The sequence below is a fragment of the Thamnophis elegans genome, chromosome 4, assembly GCF_009769535.1.
Source record: "Thamnophis elegans isolate rThaEle1 chromosome 4, rThaEle1.pri, whole genome shotgun sequence".
Lineage (NCBI taxonomy): Eukaryota > Metazoa > Chordata > Lepidosauria > Squamata > Colubridae > Thamnophis > Thamnophis elegans.
Genome location: NC_045544.1, coordinates 133222022 through 133243661, shown reverse-complemented (window position 1 = coordinate 133243661; position 21640 = coordinate 133222022). Strand labels below are relative to the sequence as shown.

Genomic DNA, 21640 nt, shown 5'->3' with positions numbered 1-21640 from the left:
GGAAGCAAAAACGAGCAAAACCAACTCATTTTTTGTAAAAACGGGCCCAGGGTTTTTTGCCCAAAAAAGGGCATACATAGCCTTTAGGAGGCTTGTAGCTCCGAGCTCCATTTTCAGCAGCCACAGCCTCCTCAACCCTCCGCCAGTGAAAACAAAGCTTGGGCTGTGCAATGGCCTCCTGCAACCTTCTGACAGTTGGCAGAGCGCTCTGGCCACCACAGCCACCCCTGACATGAATGACATCAAGCTGGCCATGCCCCCTGGCCATGCCACCCCCCAACCCCCCCCCAGAGGTCAAACACAACCATGATGCGGCCTTCATTGAAGTTGAATTTGACACCCTTGATGTAGACCTTCTAGTTCTGGGTTGCAAAATTCTGGACAACTCCTAGATGGCAGCAAAGAGCAACAAATCCATTTCTCTGCTCTCACTTAGTGGTGGTCCAGATTTCTGCAGTGTAAATTTGGAAACGGGATGCAAAAAGTTTCCTGAGAGACAATCAAGACCTTGAGACATCGTCAAGAGAAGTCATCCTCCTGAGTCATGCGTTGAGTATGGCAGCTATATCAATTATTTAATTTAAAAAATAATAAAGTCAGATCTATTGTTACAGAATGGCTCACTTACTGCTGTTCTTCAACAAACTGCTTCCGCATATCCGGAGTGTACTGAGGAGCTGCTGCACGCATTCCAAGGTAGGGACTTTGTCCCATATATGTCATCCCCGCTGTTGGCATCGCACCGAGAGGCATGCCACCCTGTGAACCAAATGAGCAGTTCAATCTATATATACAAAAACAGCTTTGTGTGTGCGTGTACGTTCCAGCATAACTCTGGAACGCCTCGAGCAATTTCAACCAAACTTGGTACACAGACGACTTACCCTCTGGAAACAAATACTGTGGGGTTAAGACACCCCTAACAACCCTTGGTGTGTGTGTGTGTGTGTGTTCTGTTAAGATACAGCCTGTTGTGCCTTAAAATGGCTTCTAATGTAAAGCCGTAAAATGCCTTCTACCATGCAGCGCAGTGGAGTTGCCATAGTAATGGCTTCACAGTACTCCACAAAGGGGCTCCCTCTGATAAGTGGGAAAATCCAACATTAGAAATTACATTTGGTCCAGACATTTTCCACCTATAAATAAATATCTGGATAACGACGGTTATCTGCTAATATTAAATAACAAAGAACAAGAGAGACAAGGAGATAAATGCATGGTAAATGACCCAGCAAACTGGATCTCAGGAGACTCAAAATGTATGTGAGCTTTCTTATAATGAAATCTCACCGTCTGCAAATACATGCCCAGTATTTAGAATAGAATAGCAAAGTTTGAAGGGACCTTGAAGGTCTTCTAGTCCAACCCCCCAATTTGTCCATGTTATTTGACGTGCAAAAATTATATGAATTATGGGTAGCCCTGGATTTACAGCTTACAGCTTATCCGTTTAGTGATCATTCGAAGTTGCGATGGCAGTGGAAATGTGATCCACTTAACAACTGTGGCAGAACAGGCCGTAAAATGAGGCACAAGTCGCTTAGCAACCTGTCTTGCTTAGGGACAAAAATCTGGGGCTCAATTGTGGTCGCAGGCCAAGGATTACCTGTATTAAAACAGAAAAAGTTGCAAATACGGTACACCACCCTGCGAGGTGTATGCTTAACGTTGGATGGAGCACTTTCATCTCTATTTCATTGACCGGTTCCGTCAGACCAGGCAGGGAGGCTTCCTTACGCATGTTAAAGAAGTTTGACTGGGGGAATTCTCTGCCATTGCTCCATCCTATGCAACATCTTGTTTTTGGAGGTCAGGCAGGCCCCCATTCCCCTAGCTTTTCAGAAGAGCATTAAGACCTGGCTCTGTGGGGTGGTGGCCTAAAGGTGGAGCTTCACAATCAGGAGCCTGTGAGTTTAATCCTAGGTAGAGGCAGATATTTCTCTCTCTGGCCACACTGAGAATATCTCTGCTGAAAACAAACCTCTGTACTGGCAACAAGAAGGGCATCTGGCCAGTAAACACTCAGCTCCGTTCAGTTGCCCAGACTCCGCCCCGCAAGAGATTACGGGGTCGTTAAAAGAGGCATATGATTAAGACTTGGCTCTGCCAACAGGTGTGGGGGAATCTAAGAGTATCATGGAACCCCAGAGGTGGTTGGTGGGTTTAACTTTGCAACTGTTCTTTTTAACTGTTTTAATTTTGAGGGGACCTTGGTATTCTCTAAGCTTTGTTGTTTCCTTTTAAATGTTTCATTACCCAAACTAGGTAACCTCATCAATGCACTGAGGATGTTACCTAGCTGGGTAATGAAAGGTCTGCAAGAAAACAGCCAAGCTCAGAGAGCACCAAGGATCCCTCATTTCAACCCTGAGGTACAAGTACAAGTAGTCCTTGATTTAGGACCACAATTGAGCGCAAAATTTACATTGATGAGAAATTTGTTAAGTGTGTTTTGCCCTGTTTTATGACTTTTCTTGCCATAGTTGTTAAGAGGATCACTGCAGTTGTTGAGTTAGTAACGTGGTTGTTAAGTGAATCTGACTTCCCATTGACTGTGGGAATAATTACAGAGAAATGCTCCCACAGGATGTCCCATAGTGTACACGAAACAATGAAAGCGCATGGGAATGTGGAAAACAGGATGAATGAATCCTAAAAATAACTGGCCATAGGCAATTCTGGCCCTCAGGGGTAACATTGTATGCTAATGAGTGTAATAAGAATAAAAGGGGGCTTCAGAGTCTGTTCTGAACACTCTCATCCCGAGACATCTTGCCTAAGTGTCTTATTCCTCATGAGAGACCACCACAATTGACTTTGCTTTTCAGAAGGTTGTGTGACTCCAGGACACTGCAATTGTCATAAATTTGAACCAATTGCCAGGCATCCGTATGTAAATCACACGACTGTGGGGGATGCTGCAATGGTCATAAGTGTGAAAAACAGTCTTAAGACACTTTCTTCCATGCTGTTGTAACTTTGAATGGTCACTAAATGAGCTGTTGTAAGCCGAGGATGCCTGTATTCTCCTTTATCAGTGCTTCAATTTTGTTTTCAACTATGGCTTGTATGAGACTTTTACCATTTTATTTGTAAACCGCCTAGAGTCCCACAATGTGGGTATAGAAATTGGACGAATAGAATATAATCCCTGATACAGATTAAAACCAGACAGATTGAAATCGCCCCAGCACGTACCTGCACAGTCATCGTTCCTGGAGGCATCTGAGAACCGTAATTCATCCCCATCATGCCTTGCATATTGGGCTGCATGACAGGCACCATGGAGAAGCTCTGCTGTTGCATTGGAATCATCCCTACACCGAGACATTAAAAAACGGTTAAGATTGCTGTGCAATCAACTCCACCACTTGACACAAGAGGGGAAGAACAGATACATCTATTAGCTACAGCCGTGATGGCAAATCGATGCACACGAGCCATCGCTTCATGCTCCACTGCACATGCGCCTCCCACCAGCCAACTGATTTTCTGGTCTCTGCTGTTTCTGATTCCAGGCAGCTTTAGGGAGGCCTGCTAGGCCCAAAACAAGGGATGGGGAGGGGGCTGTGGCGTGGCCCATTTTTGGTCCCGGGAGGCTTCAGGGAGGCCTGCTAGGCTCAAAACAAGGCGCATGGAGGGGTGTGGGCGCGGCCCATTTTTGGTCCCGGGAGGCTTCAGGGAGGCCTGCTAGGCTCAAAACAAGGCGCATGGAGGGGTGTGGGCGGGGCCCATTTTTGGTCCCGGGAGGCTTCAGGGAGGCCTGCTAGGCCCAAAATGGGGCATGGGGGGGGGGGGGATGTCACACAGGCCACCACAGGCGCAAATGATGTCGAACTGGCCACGCCCCCACCAGGTCAAACACAATTCCTGGCCCTCCTCCTCAGGCAAAATCTTTTCTTGGCAGGAAAGTTGAAAGCGGCGCCAAATTCTTATATTATTTAATTTGCAATAATGATCTGGCTGGATAGCAAGCCTCCTAATCAAAAAGACTAATCGGCTCTACATCAAGCAGCGAGTTGGGACTAAATGACTTCTGAGGATGCTTCCAAGGATTTTATCAATTATTGTTGTTACTTGCGAAGTCGTGTCCCACCCATCGCAACCCCATGGACAACGTTCCTCCAGGCCTTCCTGTCCTCTACCATCTTCTGGAGTCCACTGAAGCTCCCACCTACTGCTTCGATGACTCCATCCAACCACCTCATTCTCTGCCGTCCCCTTCTTCTTTTGCCCTCCATCTTTCCCAGCATGAGGCTCTTCTCCAGAGAGACCTTCCTTCTCATTAGGTGGGCAAAGTATTTGAGTCAGGGTTGATCTCCTCTAGGACTGACTGGTTGGATGGCCTTGCAGTCCAAGGGACTCGCAGGAGTCTTCTCCAGCACCAGAGTTCAAAGGTCTCAATTCTTTGGCACTCAGCCTTTCTTATGGTCCAACATTCACAGCCATACATTCCAACTGGGAATTTTATCAATACTGCCCTTAAATCTTTGAAACAAGAGTTAGCATTAATGAGGGGTCCTTGGTGCTCTCTAAGCTTGGCTGTTTTCTTGCAGATGTCTATGGAGATTCTCCGTCATCCAGGTCCTGATGCTTTTTCAAGAGGCAACTGGATTTTTTGGGTTTTTCTTTGAAGACGTTTTGCTTCTCATCCGAGAAGCTTCTGTCCCTTTGGGAAAACCATGACCTGGATGACTGAGAATCTCCACAGATATGCAGAGAATACTGTAAAGCACTATGGGACAGGATGTACCATATTTTTCGGAGTATAAGACGCACCAAGGTTTTGAAGAGGCAAATTTTAAAAAAAGTAGGTATGTAGGTAGAAGGATAGATAGATAGATAGATAGATAGATAGATAGATAGATAGATAGATAGATAGGGAGGGGAGGGAGGGAAGGAGGGAGGGAGAGAGAGAGAGAGTAGGTAGGTAGGTAGTTGTTTCCAGGTTTTTGTGCTGGAGAAGGAAATTGCTGACAATCTGCAGCACCTAAGACTTTGTTTCTGCTGGCACAGCGCTTGATCAATCTAATTCTCATCAATGACTCTAACTAAAGAGCTTTCTGAAAGGGGAAAAAAAGTTTTTGCACTCTGCAAACCTCCCCAAAACGGCCTGTTTTTCACGAAAACGGGCTCATTTTTTGTTAAAAAAAAAAAAAAGTATGCATAGCCTTTAGGAGGCTTGTACATAGAGTGCTCCTGGGGGCTGGGGGGTTAAAATTGAGCAAAAAAACGGGCCCGTTTTTTGCTCATTTCTGCCCTCTCCAGCCCCCAGGAGCACTCTGGAAGCCTTCATTTTGGTGAAGGGGGCGGGGTTTCGGGAGGCCAAAAATGCTGTATTCTGTGTATAAAACACATCCAGATTTTCAGCCTCTTTTTTGAGGGAAAAAGGTGCGTCTTATACTCCAAAAAATATGGTAAGTAAGTGCTATTGCTATAGATGCCTAATTTAAGATATCTCATTTTTCTTCTTTCAAGTCCAGTACCCTTTCCCGTTTTACCTACCTTGAGGGCCAAGGCCACCAGTTACAGGGAAAACAAAGCTGAAACGAGAAGAGGACAAGGGGAAAAAACATCAATATGTCATTTAATGAAAAGAACATCCCTTATTAAAAGTCCTTAGCGTAGATGGGTGCCCCCAGAAAACAGGGGAGAGATCCCATTAATTACTATGCGCAAGGTCAATGAAAAAAAACTATGCTAAGCATTTTTTCAGATGGTCAAAAACACCAAGAGACAATATAGAATTTGTTTTTAAACATTTATATCTGTTAAGAATGTCCGTGTAATAAAAGGGGGGGGGGGGAGAAATACACTTTCTTACGACCACAATTCAGCCCCAAACTTCTGTTCTTAAGAGAGACAAATGTTAAGTGAGTTTTGCCACATTTTATGACCCCTCTTGCCACAATTGTTAAGTGAATCCAAGGGGGTCACATGACCCTGGGACATTGCAACCGTCATAAATATGAGTCAGTTGCAAAGTGTCTGGATTTTGATCACGTAATCATGGGGGTGTTACAATACTCATTAAATATGAAAATTGGTTATAAGTCATGTTTCTCAGTGCCGTTGTAACCTCAAACAGTCACTAAATGAACTGTTGTAAGTTGAGGACTATCTGTTCAAAAAAGTACAAGGAAAGAAAAAGAAAGGTAAAGGTAAGAAATATATGACTTCTAACCTTCTTTTCAACAGATTGGAGTATTATTGACCTTCCTCTCTCTTAAGGGCTTTACAAATCCCCTCATTTAGTCCACAGCTTTATTACCGTAATCTCAGAACAGAACAGAATAATAGAGTTGAAGGGGACCTTGTGGGTCATCTAGTCCAACCCCCAGCCCAAACAGGAGATCCTACACCATTTCCGACAGGTGGCAGTCCAGTCTCTTCTTGAAAGCTTCCAGTGATGATGCTCCCACAACTTCTGAAGGCAACTTCTGTTCCATTGGTTGATTGTTCTCACTGTCATAAAATTTCTCCTTATTTCTAGGTTGAATCTCTCCTTGATCAGTTTCTATCCATTGTTCCTTGTCTGGCCTTCGGGTGCCTTGGAAAATAGCTTGACCTCTTCCTCTCTGTGGCAGCCCCTCAAATACTGGAAGACTGCTATCATCTCTTCACTAGACTAGCCATGTCAACTATTCATCATATGTTTTAGCCTCCAGTCCCCTAATCATCCTGGCTGCTCTTCTTTGCATTCTTTCCAGAGTCTCAACATCTTTTTTGTAGCGTGGTGACCAAAACTGGATGCCGTATTCTAGGTGTGGTCTTACTAAGGTTTTATAGAGTTGTATTAGTACCTCACATGATCTTGATTGAATCCCTCTGTTAATACAATTTAGGATTGCATTGGCTTTTTTGTCTGCCACCGCACATTGCTGGCTCATATTTAATGGGTTGTCCACTAAGACTCCAAGGTCCCTCTCACAGTCACTGCTATTAAGCCTGGTTTCCCCCAATCTTCATATTCTGTTAATTGCTTCAATGATCAAGACACAGTGTTCAGGATGGTTTCTTTACGAGTAACCAGGGATGCACATTGTGTTAAAGTATTTGTGTTACTCTGACCTAGCATAACATGCGAATCCAAGCATTAGATGTGTCGTCAACTACACTTTATGGCTTAAGTGTTTCAAGTTTCAAACAGCTGCCAAAAAGCCAACACAGTTCTAAGCTGCATAAGCAGAGGGATGGAATCAAGATCACGTGAAGTGTTAATACCACTTTATAAGACCTTGGAAAGGCCACACTTGGAATACTGCATTCAGTTTTGGTCGCCATGATGTAAAAAAGATATGGAGACCCTAGAAAGAGTACAGAGAAGAGCAACAAAGATGATGAGGGGACTGGAGGCTAAAACATATGAAGAACGGTTGAAGGAACTGGGCATGTCTAGTTTAATGAGAGACATGCTAGCAGCGTTCCAATATCTCAGGGGCTGCCAAAGAAGAGGAAGTCAAACTATTCTCCAAGGCACCTGAGGGTAGAACAAGAAGCAATGGGTGGAAACTAATCAAGGAGAGAAGCAACTTAGAACTAAGGAGAAATTTCCTGACAGTTAGAACAATTAATCAGTGGAACAACTTGCCCCCAGAAGTTGTGAATGCCCCAACACTGGAAGTTCTTAAAAAAGATGTCTGAAGTGGTGTAGGGTTTCCTGCCTAAGCAGGGGGCTGGACTAGAAGATCTCCGGGGGAACCTTCCAACTCTTTTATTCTATTCTAAATCTGCCAAGTCATTATGGCTTAGTAAAAAACACACGATGGCTTAAACAAGGCACAGAGAGCACTATGAATCCTTCCTGTCCGTGACTCAGTCCACTGATGTAAAATAATTCCATCTGCTTCCATTTAAATCTCAAGGGCCATATTTCTGACTGTGTGCGATCTAATCCAAGTCATTGTTAAACTACAGAATTTACCGGCCATTAACATCAGTTCCAAATATTAATGGATGCTGAGTCATTGGGTTAGCTATCATAGTTTTATATACAGAGTATTAAAAGGGGGGGAAATACATGGAATATTGGAAAACATATGCACGTTCATACATGTTTTCCCATTTGTTTTCCTAATATGCTTTTTCCAGGTTTTTACAAGATGAACCAAAGCCAATAGGACCATATCTAGAATGCTGCATCCACTTTTGGTCACCACTCTATAAAAAAGATGTTGAGACTCTAGTAAAAGTACAGAGAAGAGCAATTATTCTCTGATTAGAAGTGGTAGATTAAGGCTCACTGGTGCCCTAAGTACTGACAAATCTTGGTGCCCCCCTCCTTTCTACATACTGTACAAATCTTTATTGTTCTTTCTTTCTTTCTTTCTCAACTTTGTGGTGCCCGCTTTGGGCCTGGTGCCATAAGGACATGCTTAGTCTGCTTAATGGTTAATACACCACTGACGATTAGGAGATTGGAGACTAGAACATACTATGAATGATTGCAGGAACTGGGCATGGCTAGTCCAGTGAAGAGAAGGACCAGGGGAGACATGATAGCAGTCTTCCAATATCTGAGGGGCTGCCCGAGAGAGGAGGGGAGTCAAGCTATTTTCCAAAGCACAGGAAGGCCAGGCAAGAAATAATGGATGGAAACTGATCAAGGAGAGATTCAACCTAGAAATGAGAATTTTTCTGACAGTGAGAGCAATCGACCAATGGAACAGAAGTTGCCTTTGGAAATTGTGGGAGCTTCATCACTGGAAGCTTTCAAGAAGAGACTGGACTGCCATTTGTCAGAAATGGTGTAAGGTCTCCAGCTTGGGCAAGGGGTTGGACTAGATGACCTACAAGGTCCCTTCCAACTCTGTTAATCTGAATGGAAGGATTACAATGCTATCCAGGCAATTAATGCCTTTTTTATTTCTCCTTAAAATGAATGGTTGCTGGCCCGGAAATAACTAAGCACTTTATTTCACAAAAGCCTGAATGAATAATAACAAATTCTATGACAACATGCAGCTTTTTAAAGAAGATAGGGAAAACATTCAGTTCATCAGTTGTAATTGCAAATAACGGCCCAATGAAAATGCTGTCAGTCTCAATTCTGGCTCTTTAAAGACAGAAAAATATTGGAAGAAATAAAAAGTAGTCCAATACTTTTTAAGCATACAAACAAACTGAACAGGCCAAAAAGATACTAATGAAGGCAAAGTTCACTCCTATACTGTTGCGATTTAAAAATTAGACTAATGTTTGCCAAGAGGTTTAATATCATAATGTATTTGTTTTATCCCAATTCCCTGTATTTTATAATTATACAGGAGATGTGAACAAAATGTGGCTGAGGTGGGGGCAGCCTGTCAGACCCGGAAGCCATCTTTTAACTTTTGAAGTTCAGGCCTGCCACATTTTCTATTGTGGCAAAATGGGGAGCAAGATTATACAGAGTGTGGGTGATATGTAGTCATAACAACATTCCTTTCTCAAAGAGTCAAGGACAGCTTGCCCTGCACCTTGAGTGGTGTGACTGGGAGGTAGCTCCAGTTTTGGATGGTGCCTGATTGGGCTATGCGACAGACACGTGGGTGCTGGGCAGGGGTTGAACTTTCGTTTGAGTGGGGAAAACCTGGAAGCTTTCAGATTTGGGTTTTCCCAAATGTGCCGATATGACACCTCTAATAAAATGGGAACTTTGAGGAACCTCAAGCCTCAGTGTCAGAACCTCTCCATTAGATAATTAGGAAAGAAGACCACGAGACTCCATGTGTAGAAATCAAGTGTACTTTTACTAATTATAAATGATTAAAGGCATAGCGAAGCGAAGTCTGATTATTTAGGCGTGAAAGCGATTGATATATAGAATAGCCCATTCCCCACCCCTTGGCATCACAGTTACAGTCCAATCATAATTCTCTCAAGTGTCAGGTGTGAGATAACTTCAAAAGGCATCACGAAGATGGAATGTCGGTGCCGTTAGTCCTGGCGGGAATCTCCTACGCATGCGTAGTCCGACAGGCAGCTGAACTCCAGAACCTTCCTCCAGCACAATGAGTAACCCCTCCCAAATACCATGCCCTCCCTCCTCGTTTCATGGCAGCCGAAGCAACAGCAAAGCAGAGGCTGACACTCGGAGTCTTATTTGGTTGGGGGTGTTGCCTGATACCTTGACATTGGCATTTGTTTCTTTCCGTAATAGCAAAACAAGTGCCTCACAAATCCCCAAGGAACAAGACTCATCTGCTGTGTCTCTTTGACAATTGGTTTTCTGTTCTCTATTTTTTTTTAATTAACAAATAATACTGTACATTGAGAAGTATTGACTGAAAAAACCTATACAAAAACATTTCGAACTTTTCTTTTTTTGAAAAAAAAGAAATAATGTTATGTGTTGTGGCCCAGCAGGAGCTGTTGGAGCTGCCACCAGACTCCGACAGCGAGGGGCCCTATGAGTTGGCCCTGAAGGAGGTGGAGGACCCTGGACAGGGTTCTGACTCCAAACAGGGCACAGAGAGACTGGTTGGCCACCAGGTGGTGCCTGAGCCTTGGATCAGTGGGGAGGAGACAAGGGAGAGTGAGCTGGACGCCAGCAGTGAGTTGTTCCTGGATGCATGCCGTTGAAGAGCTATGAAGAACTACATAATTACAGGAGGTAATTATGCTCAGCTGATGGTCATTAGGCTCCTCTCCAGACTATAAAACAGACTGCTTGTGCCACGCCCTTCTTGCAGAAGTCAATGCTTTGACTAAAGAGAAACAAACTTGGCAGGCTGGATTGCTGCCAGAGTTTGTCTGAATTGCTGTCAAGGTTTGTCGGCCTTGCTGCCAAGGTCCTTATCTGTTTGTTTACTTGGCTTTCAGCCACCGAGAGTCTGGTCTTGTTATTAAAGGACATTCTCATTAAGCGTGTCTCAGCTTTCGTTACTGGGCGGAGGAGGGGCTCAGAACAGTTATGTTAGTCAACACCAGGTATACATTGTGCGGGGGGGGGAGATTGGTTAATTAGTTTTTATCATTGGATAGGAGGAAAAATGTGTCGAGTATAATTAAAAAGACTGAAAGGCGAGAAAGTCAAAGGCATAAACTGGTTCCTCTCTAGATCCGAGTTTATTCACTGTTAGGAGAAACCAGACATCTGAATCCACCCTAGGCTACTTATTGATTGCTTTGTCACGAGATGATGAGAATATAATATGGAAAATAGCCTCTCTCTCTCTTTTTTTTTTTAGTCCAAGGGCAGATAGATGTGCTCTATAATTGTTCTGGACCATAGCCAGAAAAGGAGCTCCCATTATTGTAGTAATAATTCAACAATCTCTCCAGATCAGTCTCTCTCAGCTTGGAACTCTCAAACTTTAGTGGACTACAATTCCCATAGAGCCCAGGAAACGATGGGTCTTTAATCCAGGAGAACAAGATGGCAGAACTGGTGGCGCAGTGGTTAGAGTGCAGTATTACAGGTTAATTCTGCCCACAGCCAGCCGTTTGATCCTGAGGGACTCAAGTGTCAACCCTGAAGCTAACCTGACCGAAGCCATTTTTGACCGCTTCAGTGTTGCCGCATTGGAGCTGAGGGATAGGGAAGGGGGATTTGAGATAGAGGGGAAACCAGATTCATTGAGGAACTGACTTAATTGCTAAGCAAGACTTATTAAATGAGTGGCACTCATTTTACAATCTTTTCTGCCACAGTTGTTAAGCGAATCACTGCAACTGTTAAGTGAATCATGCAGTCATTAAGCAAATCTGGCTTCCCCCGTTTGATTTTGCTTGTCAGAAGCCAGCTGGGAAGCTTACATATTGTGATCATATGACCCCAAGACACTTCAACTATCATAAATACATGCCAGTTGCCAGGCGCCCAAATTTTGATTACTGTATTTTTTGGAGTATAAGACACACCTTTTCCCCTCAAAAACTAGGCTGAAAATCTGGGTGCATTTTATACACTGAATACAGCAGTTTTGCTTCCTGAAACACCACCCCTTTTCAAAAATGGATGTGCATAGCTTTTAGGAGGCTTATAGAGTGCTCCTGAAGGCTGGGGAGGGTGAAAATGAGTGAAAAACAGGCCATTTTTGACCCCAACCCTCAGGAGCACTCTATAAGCCTCCTAAAGGCTATGCATGCCCTTTTTTTTTTGACAAAAAACAGTCCCGTTTTCACAAAAAATGGGACATTTTTGGCTTGTTTGCTCACCCCAGGAGCCTCCTAAAGGTTGTGCATGACCTTTTTTGGACAAAAAACGGGCTGTGCAAAAACTTTTTTTTAATTTGCCTCTTCAAAATCTTGGTGCGTCTTATACTCCGGTGCATCTTATACTCCGAAAAATCCAGTACGTGACCAAGTGGATGCTGAAACAATTGTAAATGTGAAAACTGGCAATAAGCCACTTTTTTCAGTGCCGTTGTAACTCCAAATAGTCATTAAACTTGTAGTTTGGCCGCTTAAAGATGTAGAGACTTCAACTGCTGGCTGGGGAATTCTGGGAGTTGAAGTCTTCACATTTTCATGTTGCTGAGCTGAAAAACATGGATCTTGCCCCACATATACACCTACAGTGCTCCAATTAATAGCTGTTCATTCTAGGAGCAAAGGCTCAAATATCTCTGGAGTGCATCAGGTTGGGTAAATTTGATCTGTCGGAACAGCAGATCTAGTTCAGAATACAAAAGAGCAGAAGTTAATAGCTACCTGGGCAGGTGGGTAGCTTGATTAATCATACCAAGCCTACAACAGAGGTCAACCCATCTGATTTTAGAGTTCATATCTGCATATTATAGTTAAATTCCCCCTACTGATATCTGAATAAGACTCCTACGATGCTGATGGTGACAACAGCAAGGAAAAGGAAAGATGTAATCCACAAAAGGTAGCGTCACACAACCCAGCCTGGCCTAACTCATTGCCATTTAATGAGGGACGGAAAGAAAGGAAAAACCATTAAACATAGATGTCTTTCTAAAGAAGGGATGACTTATTTATAAGAGCTTATAGAGAAAAAGGAAGAACATTTATTAATTACGTTCAATGTTCAAGAAAAAAAGATAATTGTCAGGGTTCCAAATAGCATCCAAAATAAAATAAGAATCCGAGGCAAGAAATTCCTCAAAGTTCCAATTTATTAAGAGAGCCAAGTTGGCACATCTGGGAAAACCTGAATCTGAAAGCTTCCAGGTTTCCCCACCCAGTTGAAAGTTCAAGATCCTGCCCCAAACACCCCCAAGTTCATCATATGCTCCCATCTTTCACTACCACAAAGACAGATTCCACCCATCCAGAGACAAAGATGACCTTGACTTTCTAAGAAGAATATTATTATGGCTACACGTCACCCAACTCCACATAATCCCCCCTCTCATTTTCCCACACTATTAAGTAGACAGTAGAAAGTGTGGCAGGCCTGAAACCTAAAAAGAAAAGATGGCTTGCAGGTCTGAAAATAATGCCAAACCATTATTTTTCTGATGCTAAAGGTCCTACAAAAATTAGATACCAATTCTGCAAGTATTGTGCTTAATTAAAACCGATAACTCTTTATAGATATAACCGCCTGCAATTTTAGGAAGAATGGGTACTTTTAAAAAGCCCTGGCTCTGCCTGTCATCTATTTCACTGTAGTAAAAGGAAATGAATATTCATTAATCAAACGCTCCAAAGCTTATCTGCCCACAAAACCTTTTATTAGCTTATTCATATCCTAGCACGTCAGTAGAGTAGGCTGAAATTTCAAAAGGATTTTGAACAGAAGTAAAAAATTAATTCAGGAGATTTTAACGATGGACAGGACTACAGTATTGTTTTTTTTAAGGAGAAAATGGATCAGTAATCCTAGCTATTTGAAATATTGTTCGTTGTTACTTTTGCCAATACAGGCAGTTCCCCAGCTAAAAATCTTCAGCTCCTTATGCCAACAATGATGGAAGTTCCGATGAGCAGCTATGCCGCGCAATTGTTGGAACTTTTTAAAAACTTTTTTAAAGCATTTTTTTTACTATCTATTCGCCTGAACGGGTAGTAAAAAAATGCTTTAAAAAGTTTTTTAAAAGTTCCGACAATCAGCTGTGCAACGATCAGCTGTGCCTGATTGTCTGTGAGGTTCCTGCTTGTTGCAGGGGCCATTTTGTGTGAAGTCCAGCTGCTTTTACATTGTGCGTGAGTCAGTTGTGCAGCTTCTGTGTTATTTTTGTGTAAAGTGTGATAGTTGGTTTTTGAGTTCTCCGTGACTCTGTGAGGTTCCTACTTGTTGCAGGGGACATTTTATGTGGTCCAGCTGCTTTTACATTGTGTGTGTCAGTCAGTTGTACATCCACGCCCACCCGGTCATGACCACCAAGCCACGCCTGTCCAGTCACATGACCACCAAGCCACACCCACCCAGTCACATGATTACTAAGCCACGCCCATAGAACTGTAGGGGGAAAAATTGAATTTCACCACTGCCTCAACCCTATACAGGTAGTCCTTGACTTACAACCGTTTGTTTAGTGACCGTTCAAAGTGATAACAGCGTTGAAAAAATGACTTATGACAGTTTTCCACACTTATGACTGTTGGAGTCTCCTCGTGGTCACATGATCAAAATTCAGATGCTTGGAAACTGGCATGTACTTATGACAATTGCACTGTCTCGGAGGGTCATGTGATCACCAGCTTTTCTTCCAACTTGTTGGAAGGCAATGGGGGTAAGCTAGATTCACTTCACAACCACAAGATTCGCTGCAATAACAGCTGCAGTGATTTCTTTAACAATTGTGGGGAGGAAAGGTTGTGAAATCAGGCATAGTTCACTTAACAATGACTTAGTAACAGTAATTTTGGTCCCAAGTGCAGCCATAATTTGAGCACTACCTGTACAGTTCTTTATCATTCAGTCTCTTAATAGTACATTATTGAGGGGGGGTAGAGTGTGAGTGACCACTGGGCGTGGTTAGTACTTGAATGGGAAATCACCAGGATTTTTTTATTTATTTATGTCCTGCCTTTATTGTTTTCATATATAACCCAAGGTGACAAACACACACAATATTACTCCCTCCTACTTCTACTTTCCTCAACAACCCTGTGTGATGAATTGGGTTGAGAGCAGGGGTGAAATTCAGCAGGTTCTGACAGGTTCTAGAGAACTGGCAGCAGAAAATTTTGAGTAGTTTGGAGAACCGGCAAATACCACCTCTGGCTGGCCCCAAAGTGTGGTGGGAATGGAGATTTTCCAATATCCTTCCCCTGAAGTGGGGTGGGAATGGAGATTTTGCAGTATCCTTGCCCTGTCAGGCCCACCAAGCCACACCCACAGAATTGGTGGTAAAAAAAAAAAAGAATGTCACCACTGGTTGAGTGTGTGTGACTGGCTTAAAGTCACCCAGCTGGCTTTCATACCTAAGGTGGAACTAGAACTCACAGGCTCCTGGCTTATATGCCTGGTGCTTCACCACTCAATCAAACTAGCCTCAGAGTTAAAGGCTGAAATCATTGTTTTTTCAAACTCGGCCACTTCAAGATATGTGGGCTTCACCAATTCTCAGAATTCCTCAGGCAACGTGCTGGTTGGGAATTTTGGGAATTGAAGTCCGAACTTCTTAAAGTTGCCAGAATATGAAAAACACCGGGCTAGACCTAGAAATAAACAAACAAACACACCCACACAATCCTGAAGGCAGGTAATAGCAAACCACTTCCTTTGTGTTGACAAAAAACACAATGTATGTATGTGTTCCTGTACTCACCACAAATTGAACTCAACTCAAGGTGTGTGTGTGTCTGTGTTACTTTACCTGTATTATTACTCACTTCCTTTGTAAAATGCGTTGGAGAAAGAAGGAAGAAACATATACCATTTTCATCATAAAACAATCTCTATTATTGAAAAGCGATCTATGAGGCTAAAGGACATTAAAATGTATTTAGCATTACATCTAGACTGAGAGTTTAAACTCTAGTTCTGATATCAATTTATCAGGAAATATCTGTCCAGTATAGGAAATACAGGAGTAAACAAATGATTTCTCCCCTAATAAGACACATATGAAATTAACTGAGAAACTACTGTTTGAACCAGATATTTAATTAAGCATCAGTAACTGGAAATTAATGTATTGCAATGTATGGCTGTGAAATTTGGACCATAAGAAAGGCTGAGCGCCAAAGAATGGAGGCTGTTGAACTATGGTGCTGGAGAAGTCCCTTGGACTACAAGACAACCGGTCAGTCCTAGAGGAGATCAACCCTGACTGCTCTTTAGAAGGCCAGATCCTGAAGAGGAAACTCAATACTTTGGCCACCTAATGAGAAGGAAGAAGGATTCACTGGAGAAGAGCCTCATGCTGGGAAGGATTGAGGGCAAAAGAAGAAAGGGACGACAGAGAATAAGGTGGCTGGATGGAGTCACCGAAGCAGTAGGCGTGAGTTTAAATGGACTCCGGGAATGGTAGAGGACAGGAAGACCTGGAGGAAGGTTGTCTATGGGATTGTGATGAGTTGGACATGACTTTGCAACTAACAACAACAAATTGGAAGTTTCATAACCATTTCAAACTCTTGGCTCAGTCCTGATACTATTTAGTGGAGACTGTAAAATAAAGAGCTTCCCATCATTTACAATATACTCTTACAATTAAAAAATGATATTAGAAGTGAGAGAAAGAATCGAATCTATTCCATAACAGTATAAAATATGAAGAGAAGTATTTCAATTTAGTCTCTCTGTGTATATCTTATATACACACATATACACTATATTAATTTATTTAAAACATTTATAATTGCCCCTCTTCTAACAAACTCTGAGTGGCTCTCAATCAAAAGTTAAAACAACATACAACATACAACATCATATCTAAACTAAAAAAAAACTAAACAGATTAAAAATTAAAATTAAAAACCACAAAAGGCTGGCACCAGGTCAACCTTCTAATGTTCTAATTTTATATATAATTGTTGTAAAGAAATTGCTTATATATTTTAATATCAATTATTACTTCTGTGTATATATATATATATATATATATATATATATATATATATATATATATATATATATATATATATATTTGGTCAAGAAAAACTATTTACATTTTTTAGTTATTTTATTGGTTCTTATCTACTTTCTATGTGTGTCTCTATTAATATATACCGATCCATAACTGAAAGGGCAAATATCTACCTATTCTGAATGCATTTATCTAAACCTATACTGTAGTATGTATGTATGTATGTATGTATGTATGTATGTATGTATGTAGAGAGAGGGCGGGGAGATTCAATACATTCAGAAAAAGTGGGGGGGGGGGGTAGGTAGGTTATACTATATATTTTGATGACATTTTTAATTGATGTTAGCCAGCAAGAGGGATGAATTTGGAACAGGCAGCCATATACAGGTAGTCCTCAAATTTTGGCATACTGCAAGGGTCCTAAGTATGAAAAATGGTTATAAGGCACTTTTTCCAGTGCTGTAATTTCCAAAAATCATTAAACAAATGGTTGTAAACCAAGGACCATCTATAAATTAAATAACCCCCTCCAATAAACATTCATAGGAATGGGATTTTATATATACCAGTTTTCAGTGCGTTCAAAAAAAATGTTCAATTAGTGTGCATGCATGTGTGCATTTATACATCACATAAATACCCACCTACCCATGTGTGTGTGCAAATTGTCTATGCTTATGGTCACATGTTTTAAGGGCTTTCTTTTTGCTGTTGTTAATTAGCCAAGAACCTGAAATGGTTAGCAGTATAAATACTCCTACACGTTTCTCTGTGGTGGTTGGGGGGGGAGAGGGGGATGGATTTTGTGCATGAATGCATTCAGAAAAATGCTCAGTCAGTATATGACAATGAAACCCTGCTGGATTTTTATAAGACATTTTTTAATGTCCTTTAGCCACCCAGTGTGCAAGTGATCACACACCCACTACTGTACAGTAGTGCAACTGGATACAGACATACATGATACCAATAAAGGGTTGAAATGAGGGGTCATTCAATCAGAATAGAACTGGATGGGATCCTGGAGGTCTTCTAGTCTAACCCCCTGCTCACATACAGTTCCCAAACTAGGCCAGATCTCTCAAAAGAGGGGGGGAAACATGCACAGGAAAGGAGAATTTTTAGAAAATAAGTTGGACTTTTCTTTGTGGCAGTCCCTCAAATACTGGAATATTGCCAATCCATTTCATAAAAGCTATGAGGGTCCTGGAGCTTGGTTTTCTTCTTGCAGATGTTTCATTACCAAACCAGGTAACATCATCAGTGCTAGCTGATGATGACTAGTTGACCAGCACTGATGACATCACCTAGTTTGGTAAATGAAACATCTGCAAGAAAATAGCCAAGCTCAGAAAGTTGCAAGGACCCCTCATTTCAACCCTGAGGTACAAATATTCTCCTTTAATTGCATCATACTATATATGTCTGTATGCAGACTCAGTACAGGTAATCCTCCACTTACAAAAGTTCATTTTTTTCATTTCAAAGTTGCAAGGGCACCAGAAAAAAAGGACTTACAACCGTTTTTCACATGTACGACCACTGCAGCATTCTCTACAGTCACATGATTTACATTCGGATGCTTGACAACTGCCTCACATTTATGACGGGTTGCAGTACCCCAGGAGTCACCGCATCTCCTTTTGCAGCCTTCCGACAAGCAAAGTCAATGGGACAGCATGATTCACTTAAAAACCAGATTATTAACAGATCGGCTGCAGCGATTCACTTAACAAGTGCGGCAAGGAAGGTTGTAAAACGGAGCAGAACTCAAGACTTCACAAACGCCTCACTGAGCAACATAAACTTTGAGCTCAATTGTGGATCCGAAGACGTAACGGACACAGTAGCCCAGTGGCTAAGACGCTGAGCCTGTCGATCAGAAAGGTCGGCAGTTTGGCGGTTCGAATCCCTAGCGCCGCGTAACGGAATGAGCTCCCCTTCCTCGTCCCAGCTTCTGCCAACCTAGCCGTTCGAAAGCAGGTAAAAAATGCAAGTAGAAAAATAGGAACCACCTTTGGTGGGAAGGTAACAGCGTTCCGTGTACCTATGGCGTTTAGTCATGCCAGCCACATGACCACGGAGACGTCTTCGGACAGCGCTGGCTCTTCGGCTTTGAAACGGAGATGAGCACCGCCCCCTAGAGTCGGGAATGACTGGCACATATGTGCCAGGGGAACCTTTACCTTTAAGTCGAACACTACCCGTACTGAAGTGGGCACTGTGTGGACATGTGGACCCCTGGCCCACTTGGGTGGACTTATGATCAAAAATCAGACCTATCTGAATTTTACCTGCAAGAGAAAGTCCAACCCTTGTAGGAACCAGGCGGATTTCTTGACATGTCCTGGAGAGCCGCTACAACCCCTCGGGGGAGCAAGGCCACGAGTGGATCGACACCCACCCACCCAACGGATCCCACTTTGAATAACAGGGAGGGGCGGATCTGGGGCCTCGCCAGGTGTAGCCCCCCCACCCACCCACGCGCGTGTCACCGCCGACCCCCGCATCCTCAGCCTGCTTGACATCCCCCCCCATCCCAAAAGCGGACGAGACACGCCCCACACACACACATGGGACACCATGGAGCCCCTCACGACCCTCTTGAGGGACCCTCCCCTCCCCCCCCCCCGTCTCTTTGCCCGTACCTGGCGGGTCCGGGGCTTCTCGCGGCTGCTGCGGTGGCTGCTCCAGCGCCGCCCGCCGCTGCGTTGGGCATCCCCGGCGGTCCGGCCGCAACATTGGGCACCCCGGCGGGGGCGGCTCCGGCCCCCAGCCCCGCCGGCCGCAGCGCCATCTTGCCGCCGCCGCCTCCGCCTCCTGTCAGCTGGGAGGCCGCCGCCTCCGCCACTTCCGGGGCCGAGCCGGCGCTGGCTGCCTCTCTCTCTGTCGTACGGGCGAGCAGGCGGGGTGCTGGGTGTTTGCTGGAGGGTTGAACTCCGCTCCTCGGTCTCTGGAGGCCGGCGGGGTGGAGCCTCCGGGAGCCCTTGAGGCCATCTAGGCCAGTGTTTCTCAACCTTGGTGACTTGAAGTCCTGTGGACTTCAACTCCCAAAATCCCCCAGCCAGCATAGCTGGCTGGGGATTCTGGGAGTTGAAGTCCACAGGACTTCAAGTCACCAAGGTTGAGAAACCACTGATCTAGGCCACCCCTCTGGTCAGGGGGGCAGGAGGGACCGCTGACTGAAGCAACCATCCCTGGCGTTAAAAGGGTTGCAGGTGGAAAAGGACTTCCCCATGCCATCGTCCCTTGTCACAGAAAGGGACTCTTTTAAAAAAAAAAATTTAATTTTTATTTATTTATTTATTTTCATATCAGTAACCACCAGATTATTAACAGATCAACCGCAGCGATTCACTTGACAAGTGTGGCAAGGAAGGTCGTAAAACGGGGTAGAACTCAAGACTTCACAAACGCCTCACCGAGCGACATACATTTTGGGCTCAGTTGTGACTGAGGCAAGCATCCCTGGCGCTAAAGGGATTGCAGGTGGAAAAGGACTCCCCACGCCATCGTCCCCGGCTCAGAAAGGGACTTTTTTTTTTAAAGGTTTTTTTAATTTTCATTTTCATATCAGTAACAACTAGATTATTAACGGCTCAACCGCAGCGATAAAGTGCAGCAAAGAAGGTTGTAAAATGGGGCAGAACTCAAGACTTCACAAACACCTGACTGAGCAACATAAATTTTAGATTCAATTGTGGGTCCTAAGTCGAAGATGTAAGGGACACGGTGGCTCAGTGGCTAAGATGCTGAGCTTGTCAATCAGAAAGGTCGTCAGTTCAGCGGTTCAAATCCCTAGCATCGCTTCTCTGGAGGCTGGTGGGGTAGAGTCTCCGGGAGTCCTCATGGTCATCTAGCCCACCCCTCTGGTCCGGGCCGCAGTTTGCTGATTGAGGCAACCATCCCTGCCGCTAAAAGGATTACAGATGAAAAAGGATTCCCCATGCCATCGTCCCCGGCACAAAAAGGGACTCCCTTTTTTTCATATAAGTATCCACAAGTATACCATTGCATCTTAAGAAATACTATTATGTGTTATCCGTTATTATATCCCTTCTTCTCACCATCTACCCACAATAACTCTCATTTGCTCTCCTGCTTTCCATACACCATATTATAGTAGTGGCAAAAATTGTGGAAACATTTTTTGGAAAAGTGTACAGTATTTTTGAGGTTTGATGGCTAATAACACCACTTTTTTTGCGGGGAGTAGTACCATAAAAGTATGTATCAATAGAAGGATTGAATTGACTGCAAGTTAAGCTCATTTTAGGAGACTCCATCCAAGTGGAAAAATATAATAGACCTTGTAGTTTTGACATTCATCTACCTTGGAACAGTATTTCCCATCTCTGCTTCCCTCCTTAAGTACCCAAATTTAAAAACATCTAAGACATCTAACAAGGACAGATATATGAAAGGTTAACCTTATAACAAATCTCATGCTTAAAACTAGAATGTATGGCAATTCCAGCTGAAAATTAGGATGGCAGGAACCCAGGATGAGACTATAAAACCTCCCAATGATTTACAACACTTAATCTCAATGTTGCACATAAACACAGACCAAAATGCAAACTAATATTTTAACAACACAACCACTTGGACCGAGGTTATTGACAAGAATATGGTTTTATAATCTCAAAAGATCCAACAGTTGTCAGTGAATTATTGTGGATTTTACTTATTTTATTTTATTTGCA

General features: G+C 43.2%; 1 protein-coding gene across 3 annotated transcripts in view; it reads right to left on the bottom strand.

Annotated features, from left to right (window-relative positions):
- The window catches only part of SYNRG (synergin gamma), a 93960-nt gene extending 74220 nt beyond the window's left edge, over positions 1 to 19740 (bottom strand). For all 3 annotated transcript variants that reach the window (XM_032215588.1, XM_032215589.1, XM_032215590.1), the window contains exons 1-4: positions 19583 to 19740; positions 5506 to 5543; positions 3199 to 3317; positions 629 to 759 (exon numbers count right to left, since the gene is read on the bottom strand). In XM_032215588.1, the coding sequence (XP_032071479.1) occupies positions 629 to 759; positions 3199 to 3317; positions 5506 to 5543; positions 19583 to 19731 (437 nt within the window). In that variant the 5' untranslated portion in view covers positions 19732 to 19740. The remainder of the gene's footprint in view (positions 1 to 628; positions 760 to 3198; positions 3318 to 5505; positions 5544 to 19582) is intronic.
- Positions 19741 to 21640: the final 1900 nt, after the last annotated feature.